Consider the following 21,535-nt stretch of genomic DNA (forward strand, 5'->3'; position numbering starts at 1 on the left):
AAATAAATTCATATTAAAAAATATTATAATGGTATTAATATAATATTAACGGAAATGATAGACTTGAAATATAATTATATTTAAAATACCTACTTTTATTTAATGAAAATAATAAAAAAAAAAGATGAACTAAATTTGCAATGAGATTTTGCAAAAGCAATTCCAGGAAATACCAAAAGTATTAATGCGAGAAATATATTAATATCAGGACTTACGGTAATACTTTATCAAAATCAATTTGAACACAGAGCATACACCACCCCGCCAAAAACCGGAAAAGTTATTATACAAAATCCATGGTCAGCCCAATTAATTGTTCATTTAATTTCTCCACTTTGCCCACAATCAACAGTTGTAATTTACATCTCATACCATAAGCATCCCAGGCTTCAATAAAAATCAATCGAAGTTATTTCACATTATCACACAAATTCTATAGGATTTTCACATATTTTTTCCAATATATTTCCTGGACTAGACTCAAGGTTTCCAGTATTTTTACCTTATATATAAATCGTTCCCGCGTTTTCAAGTGTTCTCTTTGATATTTTTATACAACTAATTTCCTTATTTGTTTGAGAAAATTCAACGAGATTATTTTTGCATGATTTAACTTATTTCACAAAGGAAAAAAAGGTAAGCGCATTTTAATTTTTAAAATTAAAAGTGTTATTTTATATTTATTCATATTCAATTTAAAGTCAAAAAATAAAACTATTAAATATCTATTAAATATAGATTTCATAAGTTTTCGCAGTGGCAGTAAAATTTTATCTATTGAAAAAACAAAAAAAGTGTACTTTTCGAATATTGTTATTTTTTCATGGCTCTATTTTAATATATGTAATAAATGCAAAATGTGAAAAATAGTTTTTTTGTTCAAAAACAAAATTAAATTTCACAGAATGATCAAGTACGAAATAACAATGATATTTGGTGCTAAATGGATTAATATTTTATTACGAATAACCTATAAAAATATAACTTATAACATACGCATATTAGTTTTGGTGTCTCTCTTTGATGTCTGTGTTATTGAAATAAAAACTAATGATAGGTTTAAATCAGCTCGTTGTAGATGAGATTCTTAATGTTTACTAATTTTGAATGCTGGAAAATTTTATTTTTCAGATGCAATTTGGAGACATATTGTAGTCAAATTTATGAATAAGTATCATTTCCGTATTTAAGCAAGAATGATAATCCTGTAAGAGCATAAAGAAGCTGTGATTATTTTGTTGTTATAAATAAACTTGTTAAAAATATAGAGATGTAGAAGCAAACTAATCTTAAAAGATAGCAAAGAATCTCAGCAAAACGCATCCTGATTCCTGACATCTCTTCTCAAATTAAATATAAATAAAACAATTAAGGTCTAGAAAAATTACATAGCTTTTTCAAAAGACTATTCAAAGTTTGTTTTGACAATTATTAAATATGTGGAAAGATTTTTAGCATTGCAAAGGCTGTGAATATGGACGAATATGGAAGACACTCAAATAATACTCACCAGAGTGTTTAGAAATTTCTGTCGCTATGCTCGGCCATCAACTTCAATCAAGACTTTGAAGTCTTTGAGAAATCGGTGGACGATCTTTCTCGAAAATTAATGCACCGGTTTAATTGAAACTTTGCGCACTTCTTCTGAAGTGATTTTGTTAGGAATGAAGAATTCTTCTTTCGTTAATCACAACTTATTTTACAATACTGTGGCGTGCAACGTTCCACAGATTGTATGTTTTTGTATGTATAATTCCAAAAATCCAAGTTCAATTTTTCTTCAAAAACAATTCGTTCAAGCGAGTTTTACTCACTTACCAGAAAATATTTGTGTTTTTTTTTTTACTTAAGATGAATCTACTATGATTAAACGTGTTCATTGGCATATATATTTTTTCCACAGAGGGCTCCAAAGATTCAGTTCTTATGGCAGAACTTTTATTTTTTTTAATTATAAATAATAAAAAATATATTGTTCAAATGTAAAACTTTTATGTAACTTAAGAATTTGAATTATTTATTTTAGAAGAAAAATTACAAAATTATGATTTGATGTAGTCTTCAAATAAAACGTAACTTCATTTTGGCTTTAATGCGAAAATTAAGTGAAATGTCAAATTTGATCGAAAATTTCTATATTTGTCCCTAGTTAAAATTTGAAATAAAATTCGGAGGCACTTCAAGAAGTCTACATTGTATATATATATTTTTTAAATTGCAACAATTTTTTTGGTGTTAGAATAAGACTTAAATTTTGTCAGATTATTCGTTTTTTTTATATTGATATTGATAAATTGGTTAATTCGTTTTTCTCGCTGAAAGCGTCAATTTATCAGTTAAGATAGAAACACAAAGAAACTTGGCTATGTTATAATGAACTTATACTTAAAATTCCTAAAATATAAAAAAAACTGCAGTTTATTGATATGTGATATAATGCGTTATAATATGAGTATGGATATGTGGCGTTATAATGGGAAGTCTCATGGTATAATACCCAATTTTCATGGATGTGGGATTGAATACCATCCTGTGCAAAAGATTAGACGTTATAAAAGGAGAACACTATCATATATAATAAAAATCGAAAAAACAAAAAAAAAGAACTTACGGTTTGGAGACTATCATTTTTCTTAATTTTATTCATCGGACAGGAAATTGGGATAAACGGAAGATTACTTGCTCTATGATTCAAGCACCCTAGTGTGGAATGATAACTTATTAACGAAATTATCGACTGTAGATTATGAGCTTTCAAGATAATAGTTTGCACTTTTATTGCTTGAAGTCCACAGAGAGAACAATAATCCTTATATTTTTTATAACCCCGAATTTTCAACCTTCCGCTCTCCAGAGACACTAATGTTTTCAACATATCTTCAACAGATTCAACGATTTTTTCTTAGATTTGGATGGACTTAGGTTTTTGTCTAGAACAACTTTATTACTTTCATATACAAAAATGTCCGTAAATTAATGAAAATAAAAATGGTTTTCAAGCTTAAGGCTTAAAAATAATCTTGAGAACTGATTATTGCAATTTGCTTGTTGTGTGTATCGCTTCATTTACCCTTTCAAAGACGAGACATGTTTCACTGACCGAATATAAACCCTAAGAATTAAACTAATAAACAAAATCAATAAAGAGGTGGTAAAACGTCCCAGGCTTTGCGAAAAGTGCTCGAACTCGTGACTTAGATTCTATACCTCAAAAGAACCCTCGCATCATTTACCATTTACTGGTTCCCAACCGATTTGAACCGTTTCACAAATTGATTCTCGAACAGAAATTACTTATTTGTTCGTAACCTTTACATTACCGTTTCATAACTTGAACAGGTTTATGAATCACTCAAAAATTACTCCCTACGTCCAAAAAATAAGTCGTACGTTTGGAAGAAAAGAAGATTGGAATCAGTTCAGACTTGTTAAGAATTCCAAGACCTTTCTAATGAGCCTAAACGTGATAAAAATGGATTGAGAAATATGCTTTCTAGAGCCTTTTTAATCTTTAACTTTGAAATGCTTAAAACATGGTCAAAAATGAGCGTTTTTGAGCAATCCTAAAAACAAGACGATTTTGATGGGGAAGAGGAGGGATAGAAGGAAATGAGGGTATGTTAATGGTGCTAATATTAGAAAAATATTTTGACGCATTATTGTTTTAAATACAGATAATATCAACTAGGAAGAGAGCCCTAAGCGCTCAAACAATGACCAAAATTAATTGAAATAGGAAAAAAATTTTTTTTTAAGATTATTCATTCTAATATACAGCTAGAAAAATTTACTATCTGACTAGTAAAATCTATTATCCGGATATTAGAATATAAAGCAGACCTGAAGTAAAATCTAAAGGAGGATAGTAGAATTTACTATCTATAGGATAGTAAATTCTAAAGAAGAGTATGTATATTCTACAATTTTTGACAGTCCGATGTAATATCGCGTTTGCTGATTGATTTTTTTTACTATCCGGCTATTAACATTCTATATGAAGGATAGTAAATAGGACAGTTGGGGGGTAAGCTGCTTTCTTTTGACTGTGAGCAGTAAAAGTGTGGACTTTGAGCAGTAAAAATAAGTTTAGATATTAAGGAAAAATCATTTTCTTCATAGGACACCGGTGTTCCAATCATTCTTAAAGGTTAAAAGAAAGCTTAAACACTGGTAATTTTAAACCAATAGCAAAAATTAACCGATTGCGAAATAATATTTTTTTTTGACAACAATTCAATTGTATAAATGTTACTCTATGTTGTCCCACCTTCCATGTGATTTAACCCCCTTTAAGGATGAGACACTTTTCACTTACCAAAGATTAACTATAGAAACGAAACCGATTAAAAGATTCAGTGAAACGTTCTACATCCGAACTTTGACAATGCAACATAGCCTAATTCTGTGTACTTTTACATCTTTGGACGACAGGATCAAAAATAGCCCAGATTTAAGTAATTTTTCTCGAAATACAAATGAATAATAATTTTCACTCTAATGAAAAATGTATAAGTATTATAGTTCGTAAAATTTGCAAATATATAAAAATAATTAAAATCATCCATAAATGCGGTCATTTGAAAATTCGTCAAATTATTACTAAAAATTTGCAGTATTTCTCAGGGAAAGGGAAAACCCTCATTTAGGTTTTCGTCCCATTTGGGATTTTGTCTGCTATTGCTTTTACTGTATCTCTTACTTCTCCAAACAGGGCCTGATAACTTGTGTCTAAAGCTTTTTTTATTGGCACATAACAATTTTTGAGTTCTAATAATTGAGTTGCAATTTTGATATGGGAGTTGACCATTTTCTTTTAGGATTTCCGTTAACATTTTCGAACTGTTACTTTGAACTATATTATAATTTACTACATATATATAAATAAATTTTTTAATAAATAGAATAAAGGTTTATAACACGGCTAGTGATGTGTAAGGTCTAAATTTGTATCTGTTATTTATTTATTTATTTTTACCAAATGATAGAAAAAAATTATTCATTGATGATTTGGTGTTTTTGAATACGTAGGTAATTTTGCATCGGGTCTCCCAACATTGGATTTTGCTCAAAATAGGCCTCAAGGCCCATGACCTTGGTCAGGGGGTGTGTAGGTAACCACTGAGAAAAAAAGAGGGTGCGATTAACATTTTTTCCTCATAAATTTAACACTTTTTAGGTGTAAAAATATATCAACATTTTTTAATGTTAATTTTACACCTTTTTAAGGGTAAAATTAACATGAAAAAGGGTACCTTTAACCCCTAATACACCTAAAAAGGGTAATATTTACACCGATTTCGGATCAATACTGCAGGGTAAAATTAACATTTACGGAATGCTATTTTAGCTTTTTCGGATTTCTCTCAGTGAGGGGGGAAACAAAAAAATAATATAAAGGTTTAACTCTTTCGCGTCTTTAGGGTCATATATGACCCGGGGAAAAAAGTTTCTTTTTGGCTATTTACATTAATTGAAATCTAACTGGAGTCTCGAGAAAATGAGCCAAGAATCTTACATCCTTCTATTATGATGTCGTGCACGAACAGATAGATTTCAATTAACCCTAAAGACGCGAAAGAGTTAAACAAATTTAAAAATTAGATTACAGCGACCACGTGAAAGCATATTTTTAATGGCCAAACATCATTATTAACAAGAGCAGTTTCACTTACAAAAAAACTGTAAATTAAAAATTGATATTTGTGAACAATATAGCCCTGGATTCCCCTATGAGATTTTACGGATTCTTAGGAAAGTTAGCATATAAATGATACATTTTTGAGCATGAAGTAACCTATAATGTAGACTCTATTTTTTGTATTTAGATAATTTGCTTGTGCCCCATTTTGGGATTAGCGTCAAATGATATGGAGAATCTATCAGTGATTTCATACCCAAAAAATTGTAGATTGCAGCGCTTAAAGTGAAGGTAAAAATCAGAGAAAATGTAGAATCATGATTTGAGTGGGATTTAGCCTGTCGTCTTATCAATAAATTTGGTCGCTATTTATTTCTGTTATCGGATGTTGAATGTATACATTCACAAACAAAATTCTGGGGTATTTTGAACAGACGAAAAATAAAAAAAATTGTAGTGGACTATCATGTCACACAGACCAGTTCTCTTTCATAGATCCTTCCCGTGTTATACCACTAGTGATATTTAATATGAGAAATTTAGTATTATTCAATTACCTTGACTTTTCACTATTCAAAAATCATAAACAAAGCAGATTTGTGGTGATGAAATAATGTGACTTTTTCGTGAAGCATTTTTTGACTCCAGACTCCCATCGAAGTTGTCTGGTTGCAATTTTTTCACATTTGACTAATAAACTGATATTGTTTTGTTCTTTGTCTAATTTAATACAAAAAATGTTGACAAAATGATGACGACTGTGAGTTTAATCCATCAACCGCACCTCTGTATATCGTTACATTCTATTGAATTGTTGGGTTTTCTCTTTACAGGATATTGATATCATGGCTTCATTTTTATCTTTGAGCAAGATAAAGATCTCCGGATCCGATTCCCGTAGTGAGACTCAAAGTGAAGTTTCTTCTGCTGACAGTGAATTGAGTGATTTACGTTCAATTGCCATTCAACTGGGAGTCAGTGTGGATGAATTGTCTGTGGAAAGATTCAAAATTGAGAGACAAAAATTGGAGAATATGCTTTCAGGTATTTCTCAGATTATATATATATGGTATAATTATACATATATAAGTATATATTCATTTATTTAGTGCATGAGATCATATAATCTGAATAAGTAAAATATTGGCACAAATACACACGTTTATCTTACCTGGGAAATATAAGTAATTTTCATTAGCCTTATCATATCTTACGAAGCTACCATGAGAATTTGTTTTTAAAGTTTTTGCTTTATACCGATAATGAAAGCTTCAGTGAACAAAGTCATTATGTAAAATCTCATTTGGCTAACATGAGAAATTATTTAATTCAGAAAAGATATTTCTTTTAATTTAATTATTTAATTTAGAAAAAAAATTTAGAAAATACATATATGTGAGGTGGTCTATATGTGACGTCCACAAACAAGACTAGGCGAATCTTATAGGTAATAGTGTAGGATGAATAGCTGCTGAGAGCCATGACGATATTCATCTAACGTCCTTGTAAGAACGCCTTTATCCTTTCGAAAAAATATTATTTTGACATCGAATCTTCATGAAATGCGATATGGGATTAGTGTACGGCCTAACCTTTTAATCAATGGATACTACCCCCTTCTCCCAGCTCTTATTCCAGTATACAAAATGAGGACTTTTTCCCTCATAACTCCTCTCTTAAGAGAAGCAGAAATCAGAACTTGGCATTCGATCAAGGTTTATGGAAGGGTTTTTAATCATGTATATATGCGCTTCTCCGACCACTCCTTCTAAATCTAGTAGCTCCCAATACAAAATAAAGACCTTTTTCATTAAAACTCCTCTCTGAGAATAGGTATAAAGCTGCAAATCTGCATGGAATCAAGGCTTAAAAAAGTTTCTTTTACTATGCATATAAGATTGTAATCCCATGGCCCCTTCTGGTAGCTCCCATACAAAATGAAGACTCTTTTCACTATAATTTCTTTTTGAGAAAAAATAGAAAATTAAAATTCGATATGAGATTATGGTTTATGGAAGACAATTCAGTCATTCTAAAAATAAAACGAAATATATACCGTCAAATTATACAACTTTGTGCTAGGAGGTACAACTTTATGTCACCCTATTGTTAGATATGAAAACCCTTCTAGAGGAATTGGTAGTTGCGGGGAAGCTCTCGAAAAATTCTGCAAGATAGCTCTAACATACGCAAAGTGATCATGGGTATAGGGGAACCCGGGGTACTTTTATTTGTGAAAAAAATGATAAGGTTTTTCAAATGTTTTTATGTTTCATGAGTAGCATTAGGATATTTGCTGTATGGAGCAGTGTAGTCCAAAGCTCTAAACTCCTTGACCTTTTCTAGAGAGGATAATGAAAAAAGTATGGCACATTGGCTATACGTGCCCCGGCCTGAGTAGATATAGCCACTTTTAGGGTATTAATTGCCACCAGTTTTCCAGACAAAATGTTAAACTGGACATAACAAATATTGTTTCACTTGATACACTGAAGCTGATATTAAATATGTAACTTAAACCTAAAAAAAAGGCTTTAGCTGACTTTTCTATGACATTCTTATAAAATTGATGCAAACATCCTGAAAAAATCTATTTCTCAAGTTGCTCATCCAAATGGCAATATTGCTTGGAATATCAATAGTACTTTTTCGTCTATCAATTATCTATGTATTAGTGAAAAATTATTGGTAGTTTTAGCTCGCCACGGAAGAGTGGCTGATTCGGCTCCGTTCAGCTAGAGAGCCGAAGCAAGAGGAAGAGAGTAGTCCGAATCCGGTCAGACTATTCCCTTGCTCTGATAAGAATATTCTTGGGAATTCTGGGGAATTCGTTCTCCTTTCGGACTGACTCTCGGCTGTTTTCACGGCCTCTAGTAACGGCTCTTTCGAGCCACCGGGCTTAAGGCAGTGATGCCCCCTTGTGTAGGCTACCCCCGGGGGTGCCTCGAGAGAATTTTAATTCGAGATCAGGAAATAAATTTCCTAATCTCGCAGTCCGGCAATTAAATGCCTTTGGAGAATAAATTCCTCAACAGGAATTTACCCAAGAAATATCATTAAAAATCTGCCCTCGATCGTAAGGCTTCTTGACGAGAAGCCGCTGTCCTTATGGCAGTTGGAGCCTATTGGCCGTTGATAGATTTTAGGCAAACAGTATTGCCGATGAATCTGGCCAAAGGGAGATGCAATCTGTAAATAAGCACTACTTACTTTCGTGCTGCTGAACTGTAGTGAAACTCCGATGGCTGGGATATTGCGATCTGATTTATTAATGAAAATTTTTACCCTTTTATACAAAAATCACTTTCTCCCACTTTCACTTGACAAAATTCTATGTGCGTCATTACCAAAAGTGAAATTCTTAATTGTAACAGAAAAATGTGCTGACCGATGCTGACACAGAGTGTGAATGCACTAGAGTCATTGACTTTACCCGAACAGCTGTCTTATTGACCTGATTTTTCTTTATTTTGGATGCTAATTTCTCTTAAACTAGTGGACCAAATGATGTTAGATCTAGCTTATGGGATTCCTTAATATCTCTAGAATGGTGTGTTTATCCTATTTTTCTAGTTTATGTTCCCATTTCTCTACAATATCCCCGTAAAGTTTAATATTTTGATGTTTTAATGATGAAATGACTCGTAAGACTAAAGTAAAACTTTAATATTTACTATAATTTTAATATTTAAATTGATAATTTTCTTGGAATATTGTAATTAAAGGACTCAAGAATTAGTCGGTAAAGTTTAAATGTATAAAATATTAAGGAAAATCTTAGAAATTAGCCAATAAAAATTGTCTATTTTATGAATATTTGGTATAAAATTGGCTCAAACTATCCCCTAGTTTTTAGCTAAACTATAATGGTTTAGGATGTAAAGTCGTACTCGACTATTAGTTTGTATCTCTAAAAGGTTGGTAAGAGTCCTTAAATCCTTTTATGATATTTCATATCCTTAAAAAGTATAGGTAACCTTTTGCGTGTTATTAGACTTTTTCATCTTTGAATAGGCCAAAATAAACAAAATTTAAAGTGACAATTTTAGTGTCCTTGTAAGGAATAAAAGATTCTTACACATCAATACTAGTAATTTAACTTCTTAAAAGTATCCAAAAACGTATTAAATTTGAATTTTTTGTCTAATCAACCTAAAAAGTGGGAGTTACAAATTTCATTAATTTAATAATAGTTGGAGGTGCATGTTCATCTTGAACAGTGGCTACAACTGCCCCGAGAGCTGTTTCAGTGTTTATCATCTTATATAAAAAAGTGGATAAGTATTATCCAAGTGAAAAATATTTATTAATTAGGTTTATTAAACCAGAAACGAGGTAAAACTATGAAATCTTGACTATAAACTCAGAAAACCAAATGCTGGTCCAAAAACTGTAACATCAAAATTACAATTTTATACCCATTTTATAAAAGTGCTTCTAAATTGTAGGATAACAGGATCAGACTTATAAATATTTCTGGAAATATAGGGATGTGTTCCTACTTTCATTAAAAAATACTTTGCTCGATGTAGTTGAGTTGAGTTCTAAGAAAAACGAGAAAAATTCACTGACTAATTCTACCCCTGGCTATAGGTACCCCGGTCTCCCCTACTAATGTTTTTTTTTGTTAGTGTTCTGTACTCAAACTATTTAGAATAGTAAATGACCAGTGATAAATGTAGATAAGCTCATGGTAGCTGAGATCCTTTACATAAGACCTCGAAGCGCTTGAACCTTGGGGTGCTTGGAAGTTGGAACTCGGAATGCGTGAAAAATCGATTTTGAGTTGAATTTGAATTGAATCGCCGCGATTCTCTACCCCTACTGTACTCCGCGGCCGAAATGGATAAAACAAAACCAGCTCGACACGATTATTTTATTCCTAAATTTAAATCAAAATCGAATTTTCACGCATTCCGAATACCAAACTCCCCGAATTGCAAGCACTCCGTGGTTCCCCGTAAATAATCTCAGCTTCCATAAGCGATTTTGTTTGAGTCGTGGTGTAAAAACTTGCAAAATCTGCAAAATTTTTATGGTAAAATGAGAAATAGCTTCAGCTATTTTAATCTTGATACCTCCTGAAATCAGTACGATATTTTTAAAGGATCTTAATCTTAGATTTTATTTGGATTAATCTCCTCATTATATAAAACTTAGAAGTAGATAAAGCATTCTTTTTAAACACATGGCAAAATTACAAATTTATCGACTACAAGATAAAATTTTCATAGAAATTTTTGAAAACATTTTTTATTTGCAGATTCAGAATCACAGGGAGCAAATAAAGCTGAGATGTTTTTCCATTCTGTAAGATATGCGTTTGATTTAATTTCCGTCTTTATTTTAATATACATTTTTTTTATTAAAGATAATGGTTGATACTTCCACATATATATGCTGGCCTTGCAGATTGAAAATTGGCGCCAAGACAAAGAAGGACCCTCATGTAAAGATCATCGGCAAAGCTGAGAATGTGATGAAAGCTAAAGAGCGAGTCATGTGCTCATTAAACTCACGTGGAATGAGAGTAACAATGAAGTTAGATATCTCGTACACAGATCACTCTTTCATCATTGGCAAGAGTGGAAAGATCATCAAGAAAATCATGGAAGAGACTCAGACTCATATCCACTTTCCTGACTCTAATCGTAATAATCAGAATGAGAAAAGCAATCAAGTTTCCCTCAATGGTGCTCTAGAAGGTGTGGAAAAGGCGCGTGCGCTTGTGAGAGAATCTGCACCCCTTGTGTTGCAGTTTGATCTGCCAATCATGGCTCCTAGCCATCCTGTCCCAGACAATGAGTCACCGTACATAAAAGAAGTGCAACAAAGATATGAGGTTCAAATTGCTTTCTCTAATAAGCCCAAATTACATTCATTGTCAGTGATTGTAAAGGGCTCTGAGCGCAATTGCATGAACGTGAAAATTGCGACACAGCTTTTAATTGATAAATTTTGCACAAACACATCAGCACGCATCGATGTTATGCACCAGATGGAAATTTCGCCTCAGCATCACTGTATAGTAAAGGGAAAAGATAATCGTAATTTACTGCATATCATGGAGTTTACCAGCACAAAAATCATCTTTCCGGATTTGAGTGATGCAAATATACGACCACTCCGGCGATCGCAAATTCTCATCTATGGTAACATCGAAGGTGTTTATTCTGCCAGACAACTACTCTTGGGTAATTTACCGGTGGCCTTGATGTTTGATTATCCTAACAATAGCATCGATCCTTCGGATGTTGCTAAGTTAAATAACTCCCTTGATGTATTCATCACAGTTCGAGCCAAAACACGTCAAAGCACCTTAAGCATCGTAATAAAAGGTGTTGAAAAGTACATGAATGATGTTTATCAGGTAATATCGGTAATATTATGTCGTATCGCCGATGAGGGTGACTTTTACCTCCTTGGGTGACTTTAAGCCCTCCTGTTCGTAAACTTTTCTTTAATTCTAGCACTTAATCATGGTCTTTACCGATCCGTCTAATCGGTCTAATCGGTGAGGACCATTAGAATTAAAGTAAAGCTTACAAACAATTGGGGGTCAAAGTCACTCACGAAGGACAAAGTAACCCGCATCTACGGCACGCATAAGCAATTATATTTTTAATCATTTTTATGCAATGTGTTATTAATCTACTCAATAATTCACACAATATATTATTATTATTATTGAAAAGGGTAGTAAAGTATACAAGATCAGACGAAATGCTTAAGCTCTGAAGTTCAATGCTATTCTTTGAATATTGTATCTAATGTGGTTTTGCCTAATTTTCAGTTCTTCTAGTGTGTTTGTCAGAGGATTAACTTCTTTTCAAATCAAAAAGAATCAATTTTCTTCAAAGATTTTGATCCTCGGTGTGGGTCTTCATCAGTGGATCAATTAAAATTTTCTAAATAATTTGGAATTGTCTTTCGCCCTTTTGACTCTTCACATAATAATAATAATATTGCTGGCACAACATTCCATGAAGGAACAAGGCCTTCCCACAAGGGGATTTCTAGACACGTATTATTATTTTTTCTTGTACGGAATGAAATTGTCAGTCCCATGCCCGTGGAATCAAGTGCAGTGAAGCTCACTGGATGCAATCCGAACACCTTTAACGCCAGAGAAATTCCTGGTGACCTAAAGGGGATTCGAACCCGGGACATTTGCATCATAGAGCGAGTGCTCTACCACTTGACCCATTGAATGCACAACTTTACACATAGCCCTTAAAATTTTTTTTTTTCGAAATATTAATTTCTTGGATATTTTACTACTCAAACTCAAAGAAAGAGCAGTTATATAATCGATTTTTTTCCAACTTGTTATCGTCCTGAAGATTAAACGCTGAAAGATATTAGCTTCCGGTCTTCGGTGATCCCCAATAAAAAGGCAGTGATAAGCCTAGATGAGCTTATAGAGGTGTGATTCCTTCGTTGCAAATTCGGATTGTGGCAAACTTGAACGATATTTATACATAAATAATGCAAATTTCGTTTAAATTGTATGTAACTTATTATCGTTATTAATGAGGAAAATTGGATGAGAAATGCATAAAAGTGTCTGAAAATCTTTAAAGTCGATTATCTCGGAAACTATGAAAGATAGAAGCCTCAATTTTACATTCATTGAGAACCTCTGTCAGCGACCCAAGAAAATCGTGCCCCGCGAAAATCCGCGAAAAATTCGCGATCCGTGAACATCAGCGCAACAATTCGCGCCCCGCGAAAATTCGCGCCCCGCGAAAATCATCGAAAAAATTCGTGCCCCGCGAAACTCCGCGAAAAAATTCGCGCATAGCGAAAATCTGCGAAAAATTTCACGCCCCGCGAAAATCCGCGAAAAATTACGCGACCCGCGAAAATCCGCGAAAAAAAATCGCGCCTCGCGAAGATCTGCAAAAGACATCACGGATCGTGACTTGTATATGCCACCTTACAAATCTTCGAATATAGAGAGAGAAAGGGAGAGTGAGAGAGTGCTATATATGTATGGGGAAAGCTTGTCCGACGCCGCTTCTCCCACCTGACGCTAATAGCAAATTTTCTTAAAACTGAAATCTTTAAAGTGAAATATCTCGAGAACCGTTCGAAGAATGTCTTAGTTTTTTTTTTTAAATTGGTCTAAATTTTCTGGGCTACAACATAAACATAAAGAATTCAAAATCGCATGCTTAGATTTCGAGATAAACTACAAAACGTGATTTTTAACCGGTGTAGAACCAGTTTTTCAAAAAACTAATAACACAGAAATCGTCGTACGCGCGCGTAGATATATTTAAAAAAAATTATGAAGATATCTCTATCCAATCCAGAGATATTGCGTACTACGAACGGCCGGACGGCAGCCGGACCCGAAATTGCGGGCTTCTGATTTTCGGCATCAGGGATGTTCAAAACATATATCCTGTAAATTTCAGCTCGATCGGAGCACTTTGAGAAAATCCGAGGATTACAATAGGTGTGATTAGAAGGAATCACACTTAAAAAAACGATATCTTCAGATGATTTTTTTTCTCTTTCCCATCATCCCTCCAGCCTTCCAAATAATGTTTTTTGATTTATTTCGAAAAGGGCTGCTATGATTTCTTTTAGTCCTGGTGAATATTTCGTCTGAACATACCTATATCCTAAAAAAATCACAATTTTGAATTTTTAAAGAAAAAAGTTTAACTATTTTTGTGAACTTCAGGTGGGAATAACGTCTTTATATTCCAGGGCAATAGTATTAAGAAGGTTAGAAAGGGGTCAGGGACGAGATATTAATCTGTATCCCATTCCCCTTTTCCAAACACTCTCTCCCTCTGAACTGCACATGCATCACACGTCCTTTCAGGTCGGTGATCAATCGGAGACTAAGCACTTTCTCGTCCGTCTCGGTTTTGAAATCACTAATGAATCAGTTAAATATCCGTAAATGACCGATCTCCTTCGTATTTACATTTTTTGTTTGTCCGTATGCTTGTAACTCATGCCAAAACATTTTAGAATGATGATTTTTTTTTCAATTTTCGATTTTGAAATGTTTATGTAATTTAGGGATTAATTTTATCACTAGTAGACCAATAAAACCAAAAGACCATAAGAAAAAATATTCATGTAGAGCTCTATCTCGACACTTTTTTTACTTAAGAAAAATCATAATAAAAAATTAACCATAAAAAGTATTCAAGAAATGAATAAAATAAAATAAAATTCAAGTGTTTATACGTGGTGTTAAGTGTTAGGGGGGCGAAAAACGATTCGAAAGCTTCGGAGAAAATTGAATCATTTTGATTTTATAGGAAGACAAATCGTTTGACGAACACTGGATAAAATAAAGATTGGTCAATACTATTCCTTTTTACTTTATTTCGTAAGGTTTCGCTATATAGCAAATGAATCTTCGCAAACCCATTTTCAAAAAAAAAAATAATAGAAATTTATCTATTAGAATTTGTATTATTAATATTTTTATGAAAAAATTGAAGGTATTACCATTTTATTGATACTTATAATTAGCAAATTATTATACAATGCTTTTAAAAATTAAAGTGAACATCGATAATTGCGTGAAATCACAAACACAAGTCTGCAAATTGCTTAAATTAATACTTCAATTATCTGATACAATTTTAACAGGCACGACATGATATTCTGAAACTGGATCCACCATGTATTCAAGCATGTATTCCGGCAAACTATATGCTTCATATGGAAAATAAGCGTCTCATGCAACTACCGGCACTTCTTGCTCTACATCCTGAGAGCCCGACGCCCTCACCAATCGGTTATCTCTCAGATCGAGGCTCACCTTACACGCTCTTTGAGAATGGAAGTGGTGTCAAGAGTCGTTACCAGACGAGTCCAAACAATTTCTACACCTTCTCATCGAATGAATTGACGTCAGTGGCTGGTGAAAACCCAGTGGACACTAAGTACCTCAATGTGCCGAATAATATTTCACCGAGAAGTGTGAGCAACAATACTAGTGGATATCAAAGTTTCAGCAGCAGCACAAACTCCCTGGACCATTTAAACATGTACTCGTCTCTGAATCACCCACCGAGTGTCAATTCATCCCAGGAGAGAATATTCTATGGACAATCCAGTCGCTGCAGCAGCAGCAGCGGCTATGGCAGTTCACAATTTCTCAACACGAGTGACTCACAGTCGTCTAATATCAACTATCAGTTGAAACGCAATTTTGATCACAGTCCCATATTTGATTTCAATTTAAAGAAATTGGACGGACTTAAAGCCATGAAAACATCACCAATGATGGGCGAGGTAAGATTATAAATGGGTTACACTATACTAATTCAATTTAAGTATTTTACCCTCTATGCTTATTTGCATATGAATACATTTTCGGGAAATATATTGGCATAATTTTTTAACTTTGGTATTTTTCATCATTGAGATACATATATACAATAAAATATTATTTTGTATAGTACAAGAAAATTGAATTATATTCAAGATCTGATGACTTTTATACAAAAATACAAATAGAAAAAAAACTTCCTATTAACTTTATTAATTTTTACAACTTCAATTTGCCGGATTATAAAATACACACACATACATTACTATATACACTATTCTAAATAAATTATAATCTTGTATTTTTAACCTTTTATCATACTTTTCCATGAAAACTTTAATAACTTTTATAAGGTATTTTAAACAGCAAATGTAGAGTATCTCGTTTCTGATTAAATTAATTAACATTTAAGGAAATTATATATTTGATTTTATTCCAATGGTTCTCTATGGCTTTTTTACATATCTTAATAAATGGTACACTAGACTATTATTAGAGGGCCAATTCATCTCAATTCAGTCGGGTCGGGGGAGGATTACCCTTCATGATCTTAGATGTGTTGGAATTTCACATTAAAATACACATAAGAATAGTAGGGTAAGTGTGCCTAATTCCGGCCAGCTTGCAATTTCGGCCACCTTTTTTGTTCCTCGAATTTCCATGAACTTTTAGATTTTACATACTCTAGAGATTATACAATGCAAAAGAATAACAAAAAATGTAGCTTCAACAAACGAGATGACGTCAAAAAGATATTGGAAGAATTCCTGAAGGGCAAGGAACTATGAGAATGAAGGTGGCCGAAATAGGGTACCACAACTATGTCTATATTTTTATTCATTTTACAATGTATTAAGAATGATTTTAGAGTAAATAAAGACGATAAACTGTCTATAAGGTTCCCAGCAACACTCTTTCAGAAGAAAGAATAAAAAATTAAATTTGTATTTAAAATATTACATTTCAAACTTGAGACTTTGACGCTTGCATGCAACTATGCCGAAATTTGGCACACTTACCCTAATTTTTTTTATCTGATTTCTTTTGAAAAGCGAAAAGTTTTTTCTCAATAGGGTCATTCTAAAAAATTTTGATTTTTTTTACTGTTAATCAGTAATATTGAGTACTACATTCTCTAAAAGGAGAGCTTCCACTTTTGCGTTTAAGTTTTTTTTAAAATAATTAAAATTTTGTAATATTTTCAAAATTACATAAAACCAGTTAAACGAGTTAAACTCAAAATTGGAAGTTCAATTTTTGAGGGAATGCAGTAGGGGCAAATGACCTGACTTTGAATGCGGCAGCCTTTGAAATATTTCAATTTTTTTTTATTTTTCAAAGCAAAAACCTTATTCTCTAAACTATAGTCAATACAACTAACTATTTTCTATTAACTTCGATTAACAAAATAGAATTATTACTTTGGGAAATAGAAGAAAAATGTAAATGTTCAAAGGCTGCTGCATTCAAAGGCAGACCACTTTCCCCTACTGCATTCCCTCAAAAAATGAACTTCCAATTTTGAGTTACAAGACGAGTTACTAAATCGTCTTAATGAAAATAAAATTGCCTTTCAAATTAAAAAAAAAACATTAACTCGTTTCCAAGATAGAGCACTTTAAAATTTTCGTCAGAAAGCGGAAGTGAAAAATGAAGTGTGATACGCCATCTTACACACCCTGTATCTGGGACCAGGATTTTTTTGGCAAAAAGAAAAAATATGTGTATATACTATGTTTTTGTATGTGTTTTATCGATTTGAACATGTAAAATTCAAAAATATCTTAAATCATGAAGGAGCGACCTTCGTTTTTCCCGTCTGAATTCAGATGGATTACCTCTAGAGTATTTCTTTTATATTAGGAATTCCAATACTGCTCTTGTAGTCAATAATTGGTGAAATATTGAAAGTTTGGTGACTTTTTCATATTATTATTGACCTCTCGCATAATTTCAGGTGAGAACTCCAAATTCAGGATGGGCTGGCTTAGGCCTAAGTAGGACATCACCCATGGTTTCACACGAAGGAAGTTCAGGTGCATTTGCATCCAACTGGGAGGATACCACAATTGCGTCACCTTATCAGCTCGGAAAGACTTGTGGTGTTTTAGATTCAACTCCAATTCAGCGTAGAGCACAAATTGGAAATCATCCAGATCTGCATAGTTTGCTGACATCTCTCGATTTGGAGCACTACATAAGTGAGTTTACAGTGTGATTATATATTGGGTAAAACATTTTTGATTGATTTTCCGTATTTCATTCTTTAAGGCACATTTGTCTCAAATGAGATAGATCTTGAGACATTCTCCTCACTTACTGGGGACGATCTTACGACATTGGGCATAACAGCATTTGGTGCACGTAAAAAACTCTTGATGGCAATTACGGCATTGGCTGTGTCTGCAAATAATTCAACACCGCATCGTCCAAAATTCTCGGGATCTGCGGCCCCAGGTGCTGAACGACGTTCTAATGGTGTTTAAGTTTATTTTCACTTTATACATGTACCAGCAAATCTTATTTCTTTTCTTATAACAACCTTTCTGAGCAATTGGATTCAATTGACCGGATTTCAATTGAATTTTCACATTGTCATAACTATACTTCTTTAACCCAGTTCCAACATGTGTTTAGTTAACGCTTTTAGGATAGATTGTTTTGGGATGATATTAATTATTTTCATCTTAAAAAATAATTTTTGTTACACTTTTTATGAGTCTCCAGAAATTACAAGATTTTGAAAACATTTATAAATTTATTTCATATACAATTTGTTATTTAAAATTCATTTACTAAAAGTACAGCTGATTTATCCCATTACGATTTATATGTTTATGATTCATAACCATATGCTTTGAAAGTAATGGTATATAGTGAAAAGTATGTTTGACCCTAATTTCAAAGCATGTATCACTTTCACTACACTATTTGAATTAATGTAATAATTTATCACAAATTTCAGAATTTATCTGATATTCTTGCATTCAAATCCATTTGATAGTAATCATATGCTCTTGATATTTATGTTTTAATCATACAGTATATAAAAAATGTTATGAGAAAATAGCAAAAACTAACTACATTTTTAAGAAGAAAAAAAATCCAGTGAAAGATAATGTTTCTTCTTTCTATCATTAGTGCAATTATATTAAGATAAGTAATTAGGTGAATTAATTATTTTCATTCAATTAGTAATCTTTGAATATAGCAATAACATTTGTCATTAAATTGCAAGAATAATTGGTAAATTTTTTACAGTAAATTTGGTCAATGTAGTTGAAATTATATATATCATAAAGTGCGTTGAAAACTAGTCCTGTGATGTAAGATTCAGTATCAGTATTTTATGAGAGTTGTCTCTAAAAAATAACGACACATATTATTGATGAAATCAATTCTTTTTGCTAGATTTTTACTACGCAAAAAAAATCAGATTCACAAAACTTATTATTACATTCATATTTTTTACTATATAGTTTTGTTATTTAAAAATTAATTAGACTATAATAATATTTTTGATCGAATATGGTAATATCTTGCGAATTTATATAAAATACAATGCATGAAAAATTCTTAAAATATCATGAAAACTATTTCATTATGCAGAATTTAATAAAATGTCATTTATTTACCTAAGTCGCCCAATTCTCTTACCGTCAAGTTGCTATAACGCCAAAACTTTTCATATTTTCCAAAATAGAAATGCATATCATATACTGAGTTATAATTGTGTATGACGACTGGAGATTTCACGCTTTCAGCTTTAGCCCTTTAAGGACGAGACATTTTTCACTGACCGAAAATCAATAATAAAATTGAAACAGATAAACAAAATCAGTAAAATGTCTTACATACACATGGGAAATCTATCAGACAAAAATATCGGTAAAAAAATAACCCATAAATTTAAGTAATTATTTTGCGATACCAATGAATGATAAAATTTTCACTCTAATGAAAAATAATAAGTATGAGAATTGTACTTCCTTTTTGCTTAAAGAGAATTTTGCTTAAAAATAATTGGACAATTCGTGATTTTTGAGCTTAAATATTTACTACATTGCAATTAGCTAGAAGTTTGCAAAAAATATTCTAGATTCATACAACCTCCTACTTTATGATTATGTACAAACACTACATCAATCAGTGGCGGAATAGGCAAGACCGTTGGCTCTTGAGCGGAAAGATTCCCCGGCTCGACCCACAGTTGTGAGTTCGAGTCCCGCCCGGTGCAAAGATCTGAATGTCTGATTTAGAAAATTTTCACATGTAACAATAACTTAATAAAAATGCACCGCCTTCGCCCAACACTCCGGGAGCATGGAAGAAGCATTCACATCACGGGAAGGCGCTCCTGGGCGGTCTACAATGGACTTCGCAGATTCTTCCAACACGGGATCAACAACAATATAACATAATATGATTACATTGTAACAAAAATATCCCGATACGATTAATAATAATAATACAAACACTAGAAAAAATTACTTTAGGTTCTCAGGAAAAATCATTTTCTCTTTGGGTCACGGGTGATCCAATCGTCTTTAAAGGCGTAATGGCTCTTATTTTGAATTTCCAGCAAATTTTATCTCGCGAACTCCTGGAGGTCGTGAGATGGACCATTAGATGAATTTGAGGTTGAGGTGAATTGTCGTAGTTAGTGCACAAAAGCTTTTTGCTAAAATTATTTCTATTAAGCCTATACTTCGGGAGGGCGAGTGTTTGTTGAATTTGCACATCTACGGTGCAATGGGTGCAATTCTCGCGTATCGTACAGTCTGAATGAATGAGCGAAGTTCCTAGAGACGCAACAGCCGTTTTAACACTGAGAAAAAGGGACAGATAATCCTAACCGGCTTATGTAGGTGAGATTCTTAACGTGAGCTAACTCGGAGTGCATGCAAATTCGATTTGGAGCTGAAGTTGGGAGACGCCATTCAGTTATCTTGAATCAAATTCGTGAAATTATACAAATTTTGTATTTAAACCAAAATATCAAGGTTTTGGATGAACTGACAGAAAAGTGTTATGTGGGTGAAATGTAGACCAGAATGTTCTCTATAATTTTGCCGTAGAACATGATCTCATCGATTACTCAGAAGTCAAGATAAGCGAGGTTTTTTGTTTCTTAACTTGTTTTTTCATCCAGAGTGCCCCAAGTGTTCACTTGTTGAACTTCAACTATATCAAAGAATTGTTGTATTTTGCGGGACTTTCCATTTAAACCCCTATTTTAAGTGTCTTGGTGGAGTAGAGGCAGTCAAATTGGCATCTGAGTGATTTCAAAGCGTTATTATTGGAAAAATCAATTTTTTCACACTTAAACGGCAAAATCGGAGTGATAGCGTAGTCTGAGTGGAAAATGATGTATGGACGAAATGTAGAGACAAATGTGCTCTACAATTATGTTGAAATAATCATCAAAATCGGTTAAGCACGTGTCGAGATAATTGAGGTTATGTGATATTGAAATTGGTTTTTCGACTGTGGCGCCCCTGGTGTTGGTCCCACGAAGTTCAAATATTCTAGAAAGTTGTAGCATTTGGTGAGATCTTTCGTTTAAGCCCTCATTCATCAAAATCGGT

General features: G+C 32.8%; 1 protein-coding gene across 2 annotated transcripts; it reads left to right on the top strand.

Moving 5' to 3' along the window:
- Positions 1–335: 335 nt before the first annotated feature.
- Positions 336–19,586, top strand: LOC129807533 (protein bicaudal C). 2 transcript variants are annotated; one of them, XM_055856873.1, is made up of 7 exons: positions 336–636; positions 6,472–6,682; positions 10,902–10,948; positions 11,010–12,008; positions 15,263–15,910; positions 17,905–18,148; positions 18,219–19,586. In XM_055856873.1, the coding sequence occupies exons 2-7, from the start codon at positions 6,484–6,486 to the stop codon at positions 18,431–18,433; spliced, it is 2,352 nt and encodes a 783-aa protein (XP_055712848.1). In that variant the 5' UTR covers positions 336–636; positions 6,472–6,483; the 3' UTR covers positions 18,434–19,586. The 2 variants fall into 2 exon arrangements, with proteins under 2 accessions (XP_055712848.1, XP_055712847.1); XM_055856872.1 differs by lacking the exon at positions 336–636 and adding an exon at positions 6,137–6,398.
- Positions 19,587–21,535: the final 1,949 nt, after the last annotated feature.

Source organism: Phlebotomus papatasi, chromosome 3, assembly GCF_024763615.1.
Source record: "Phlebotomus papatasi isolate M1 chromosome 3, Ppap_2.1, whole genome shotgun sequence".
Taxonomy (NCBI): Eukaryota; Metazoa; Arthropoda; class Insecta; order Diptera; family Psychodidae; genus Phlebotomus; species Phlebotomus papatasi.

Bases quoted from the DNA above. Each gene is read 5' to 3' on its own strand.
- LOC129807533 (XM_055856872.1), top strand. The intron at 10,949-11,009 runs GTAAGATATGCG...TTTTTATTAAAG, and splicing joins CTGAGATGTTTTTCCATTCT to ATAATGGTTGATACTTCCAC. The intron at 15,911-17,904 runs GTAAGATTATAA...GCATAATTTCAG, and splicing joins CATCACCAATGATGGGCGAG to GTGAGAACTCCAAATTCAGG.